This window comes from Nyctereutes procyonoides, unplaced genomic scaffold (genome assembly GCF_905146905.1).
Source record: "Nyctereutes procyonoides isolate TBG_1078 unplaced genomic scaffold, NYPRO_anot_genome, whole genome shotgun sequence".
Classification (NCBI taxonomy): domain Eukaryota; kingdom Metazoa; phylum Chordata; class Mammalia; order Carnivora; family Canidae; genus Nyctereutes; species Nyctereutes procyonoides.
Genome location: NW_026575139.1, coordinates 8542974 through 8548973, shown reverse-complemented (window position 1 = coordinate 8548973; position 6000 = coordinate 8542974). Strand labels below are relative to the sequence as shown.

Below are 6000 nucleotides of genomic sequence, written 5' to 3'. Positions count from 1 at the left end.
ACTGGGTCAAATCTTGAACAACAGGATTCTGGCTTAACCAATGATATTAGGAGTATGTCCTAAAAACCTGGAAGCTGAACATTCTGTCTACTTGATTTTAGAATAACCAAATTCACTTAAGGAATGTGTCAAATGTATTTGTGTATAATCCAGGACCTGGAATGCATCAGTCAACGTGGCAGGTTTTCAGAAAAACACGCTGGTATTACCGAAACCTTGAAAAGAAAAAAGGCAACTGCTACTATACAACTCTGCCAGCAAATGGGAAGCAGAGCTCGGTGAGCAAAAATTTTATCATATTAAAATAGATATTTTCATATGACCATGAAATTAAAAAACTTTACAGATCATGTGTGCTACAACCATTAAGTATCATCACCCACATGAACAGAACCAAAATAAGAAAAAGATAGGAGGACACAACATGAACAGACCATGACTTTATTGGAGCTTGACTCTGCTACAATTATTACAAAACAAACAACTAAAGGTAATTGGGGCCTATAAGGTGCAGGCTGCGTGTTCCCGCAGCACGATTACGTATGAACACGTTACAGTATGTTCCTTAGAACAGCTGCAGCATGTGATGGTGAATAGGTTACTTTCAAACAAATTGGGTTAGTTTTTTCTTGATTTTAGTCATTTTCCTTCACTCTATTTACAGCAGAAAAGCCAGAAAGTTTACTTGCTGTTCACCTTTGCGTTTTTGCTAAGTAACCTGCTGATGCAGTGAATTCTGAGTGCATCTGTAAGATTTAAATTGTCTGTGGTTGATGTCCAAATAAAAATGGACCAGGAAGGAAAAAAAGAAAAAAAGCAATGAATGACTGAAATATATTTACAAGTTAGCTTTGAAAGACCATTTTCACTGCTGGTGGAAAACAGCAATGCGAGTCTCCATGGATGTTCCCGCAAGATCACTCCTGGCGGCTCCGACAATGGGTAAAATCGCTTTCATATTCTTGGTCGTAAACATATCTTAAAAACTTTTCGTGTACAATACAAAATAAGGAAATTTATTTGGAAATAATTAAATTAAAAGTAATCAGTGGTTGAAAAAAATAGACCTATTGAAATGCGATTAAACTGCCCATATAGGTATAAACCGCAGGGTACACAAGCTGGGCAAGGGCTCTAACAGAATCTTGGGTGTGGTTTCAATAGAGATAGCCAGGTCTCAGCTTGGTGGCTTAGATCCTGTGGGAAAGGATTAAAGACCCTAACAGAGGAAGATGGAGAGTGCCCCGCACTGTGGTAGGGCTGGGGGGCAGGCAGCCCCGCACTCCAGTATCCATCTGACCCAGAAAGACCTGGCAGGGTGTGGTGCTGGGTGAAGGGCCGAACTGATGAGCCGCATAGCAGCCTCAGGCCTCCGGCTATTTAGGGAGGGTAGTCTGAATCTTTCTGAGGGCAAGCTATTAGGAAGAACAGTATAATATATTAGTATTTTAAGAGATCATTACAGGAGTGTTAGAGGTCATTCTAAATTTAATTACTTCACATGACATAAAAGAAAGAGGGGAAAAAAAAGTAACATTTTTTTAAAACACAATTAAGAGTTCGGTTAACAAATCTTTGTCATACTTTCACAAACAGTAAAAATGCCACAGACAAAAATGACCTATTTAAGTTGTGCAAGTATATGACACATTGCAGGCATTATAATTATCTTTTTCAAATCCGGTAAATCAAAACAGCAGCGAGGCCAAACCACATTTTTTCCTCTCCATTAAGCATATTTTCCTTGAAATGAGGTAAAGCATGGTACCAAGTGCAATGCTTATCTGTGCTACACGAACAGAACAGAAGGGGAACAAAGCTATTACACAACGCAGCATAGTTAGGACTATTGAAAGTATATTATAAGAGAAATTAAAAATCTTTACAACGAAGGTTCATGCCGACTAACCTCCACACAATCATCATAAAGGAACTTTGTAGTTGCTTCTTCAAGACACACTTCCCCAGTCCCTCACACACGTGCCCGCAGCACCACACACCTCCCACTAGCAGGGCTTCCATATTACATTCGGTCTCACGTTGCAATCACAGGAACAAAAGGATGACACACACAGGGGCAGGAAGGGGGGGCCACACAGAGTGATTTTCTTCCTCAGTTAATGGATGCAAAACATTTCAACAAGCTAAACTGGGGGAACTTTACAGCATTAAAAATCAGCAGCACGAAAGCGTTCATAACCATCTTGTATGTCTCACTCAGAGTTTTTATTTTTTAACTTAGTAACCAGGGGATCACAGAATGCGTCCAAGTGTGAGTCACAATTTAAAATTAGCTATCTTTCTCCAACAACAAAAAAAATGAAATTGCTGAAGTTTGCTGTTGATAAAATGTTTTGAATGGTAGCAGGAAATTTGAACCCCTGAGAATGTATGACCTAATCATATCCAAGTCTGAACTTTTTCATATTAACAAAAAATATTCTTCTTAAGGTTACAAAATATATTGAGGCATTTTTCTCCCAACGGGAATGGTAACTGTGAAACAATCTGGTTTTGGTGCCAGGAGGCAAGAGGATCCCTTAACGCTGGGATTAGTGCATTCGACACAATGCAAAGCCCTAAGCTCCTGGCATCAGGTAGTTTATAAATTAAGAAGAGATCTGCGATCTAACTTTATCACAAATCACCCTCACAAGTAAAATTCACATCCAGCCTTACTTGTTAATTATACACGTTTACAGTTAATATAATTCAAGAATTGCTTGGCTTTAACTTGCTAGGAGATCTTACGCTGAGGTTTTTGGGGAAAAAAAAAAAAAAAGAAAAGAAATCTAAGGTTTCCAATCAGAAACAAGTATTTTAAAAATGAGTCTACCCAAATTAATTTGCTCAAAAACTCTTTTAATAATTTAGATTGCAATTTAAATTTAAGACTGGAGACAACAAATAACGTTGGAGAAGCTTAACATCCCCTTCACTCAGGTCTCCTTAGAAAAAGCAGCGGACAGCTCTCTCCATGCACACGTGCAGAGGTGTTTCTCTGGGGGTGAGTGGTGCAGATAAAGCAAGAAGTACAGTATTCCACTGTAATGTAAAACAAAAAATGCAGCATTATATGAAGCATCAAGTAAAGAACGATGTGCTGGAAAACATTAGACACCTCTGCTCAGCTTTCTTCGACTTCAAGCATAATTAATGGGGCAAATTGCAGCAAACCTCTACTGGTGTGTTGGTGGGAGTGCAAGACTGACCCACAGCTTTTACAAAGGTAAATTAAGAGGTATTATAGTTACAGTGCAAAAAAAAAAAATTAAAATTTCAAGCATAATACATAAAACATAGCACCAAACAGGGGGGAAATGCATGCAAAAGAAAAGAAGAACTGAGGTATTTAAGTGAAGAGTGCCTACAAGTCTAATTAAAGAAACTTCGGCAAATGCCTAAAAATGTCTTTTTTTTTTCCTTTTCCAAAGATGGAAATCATGAGTTTGTTTTCCTAAATTAATGACCTAAATCACACATGTATCAAAATTACGGCAGTTTATCGCAAACGTTACACTCCCATGGCATTAACAGCACAGCTTTGGTAGGTGAAGAATGCACACGACACTGGGACAAGTATAGTAAGACATTTAAGTGAGAAGACTAAGGGTAAAGGTGCTCTGTTTTGCTTCTTTAAATAAGTAACCAATCAATTATAAAATCTGCAGCATATTTTAGGTGTGATATGTCTAGAGTTTATCTTGTTAGAGCAACAGCCTCCAGGGCAAAATTGTTTGCCACAAACAATTTCCATCAGTGGAACTACCTAGCAGGAGGTTTTTAGTAAAATCAGGTATTTAACCAGAGATTTTTTTTTATTATGGTGCTTAAAAAAACCCATAGACTACATATATAATATTCTGGTTTTCAAAATGCCTTCAGGACACGTATGACAGAAACTCTAATATAATCCTGTAATAAGTTAAGTCACAACTACACTAGTGAGTTGCAAATATCACGCTGTCTCAACATCTCAATGCATAATAAGATGAAGGGAATGTAAAACAGTTTGTTCCAAAAAGATCAGAAATTAAAGAACGTCCATGAGGGTTTCACTTTTAAGGCAAGAACCTTTTGTATGTAGGACTATGTGGCATGAGAAAACGAAAATTTGATTCACCAACATGCCAGCCAATGTTCATTAAAAACCTGTCCCTAAAAAAAAAACAAAAACAAAAACAAAAAACAAACAAAAAAAACCCACCTGTCCCTTACTATATTAAGTGCAATGACGACCGGGAGACAACATCTTACATGACAGAATGTAGAAAGAAAAGACAGCACAGGCATTTTCTCCCCCGGCCAACCGCACCATTCTCCTAGGCGCACCCGCCAAGGCCAGACAGGTGCCAGCGCCCACGAAGAGGAGGGGAGGGCGCCCGCAGAACCTAGGGGCTGTCTCAGCTGTAAGCTCCTTGGCCTCCTGGCGCTATGCAAAGCTGACGGAAATTAAACTAAAAAACAAAAAACAAAACCCCAAAACAAAAAATAACTGTCAATCATTATTTGAACACTTGCTAAATGTCATCATTAAAGCACTCTCGTGATTTTAAACAAAGCAGAAGTGAGGAAAGAAGACAAGATTGTGTTTGCGCAAAAAACTAAAACTACAATTAGTTCCAAAAATTTTATACATATGTTAAATGTTTTATTCTGTAATCTATCTCGTTATCAAACAAACTTTAAATTTTGCCTTCGATTCATTCCGCTCACTGTGGACTTTAAATCATCCTTCTCAATTTAAATAGTTTTCCCCCTTAATTCTGCTTTATGTTTTTTTGTTTTGTTTCGTTTTAAAAAGGGGTTTCAGCTGTTGGGAACCTGAGGTTGATTGGCTTTGAGGCTGCGTAGGGCTCTTCTTGCTGCTGCAGACTTGGCGATCCTGTAGCTCCGGCCGACGCCTTTAAATTTCCCCTTCCCTACCACTTCCACCGTGACTCTGACCTTGCCGTCATATGTCCTCTCAGCCGGGCTGTAAAAAAAAGCCAAACAGCTGGAATCAGAAGTCAGAACTATTTATTATTATTGTCAATCAGCACTGGGCACGCGCTCTAAGGTGGAGGGCCCGGGTACGAGCTGACGGCACACAAAGGAAACGTGCATTACACGGTGGCGTGGACGCCAGCAGACCGGGCTGAGTTTTCCTCTTTAACCCAGCATTACTTTATAAAAGCGAAAGGAAAACTCAGTCAGACTATAAACGGAGAGTACATAGTGCATGCCCCAGTATAAATACTTCTCCGTATCATTAGTTGATGGCATCTTTGACAACTCTTCCAACTCTTGTTTTTAAGTAACTTAATTTTTTCCATGCACAGTTTTGCTTACCTAAATTTGGCAGTTTCTGGTTCCATTTCAAGCAATTCTCGCACAGGGGAACGGGGCACGTTTGCAGAAAATTTTTCTGTAATCAAAATGAAAGAGCAATGTGAATAATATCCTTATAGTTGTTTCTAATTATGATTTTATTTCTTTCAAAGGGACCACACAGTACCTATCAGCGGCCGCATCATAGGATAGTACACCTGCCAAACCATCTCCAGTGACATCCCACTATCCATGTAAATGGCACCAGCAAGCGACTCAAAAATGTCCCCCATGGCCTTTGGAACTTCAATGTCCTCTTCTTTCTCTTCGTCCTCCTCAGACCTCCTAAGCTATTTACACAGAGAAAAGTGATTTGTAAGGAACAAGGCCATCTTAAAAGGCATTCCACAGCAGTGTGTATCTTGGATAGGACTTTTATTATACCTTTAACAAGGGTAACAATACCAACCATTTATAGCAACCACCTAGTACATTGTAGTAAGTTCTTTGCAAACATCTAGAAAAAAAAATTTTTCCAACTTCTCAAGGGATAAAAAAACTCTTCCCAATTTAGTATGATTCTATTCTCAGTGAAGGGAAAAAAGAGTACTTCTAAATGAAAACAGAAACAATACAAAATTAGAAATAGTTAATACATGTATTAAGCAAAGTTCAAATTCACTCATAATC

The 6000-nt window shown here is 38.6% G+C and overlaps 1 protein-coding gene across 4 annotated transcripts in view; it reads right to left on the bottom strand.

Moving 5' to 3' along the window:
• Positions 1-425: 425 nt before the first annotated feature.
• DICER1 (dicer 1, ribonuclease III) overlaps positions 426-6000 on the bottom strand; it is a 74026-nt gene continuing 68451 nt past the window's right edge. For all 4 annotated transcript variants that reach the window (XM_055303954.1, XM_055303953.1, XM_055303956.1 and 1 more), the window contains 3 exons: positions 5498-5660; positions 5332-5407; positions 426-4975 (listed from right to left, as the gene is read on the bottom strand). In XM_055303954.1, coding sequence (XP_055159929.1) covers positions 4810-4975; positions 5332-5407; positions 5498-5660 — 405 coding nt within the window. In that variant the 3' untranslated portion in view covers positions 426-4809. The remainder of the gene's footprint in view (positions 4976-5331; positions 5408-5497; positions 5661-6000) is intronic.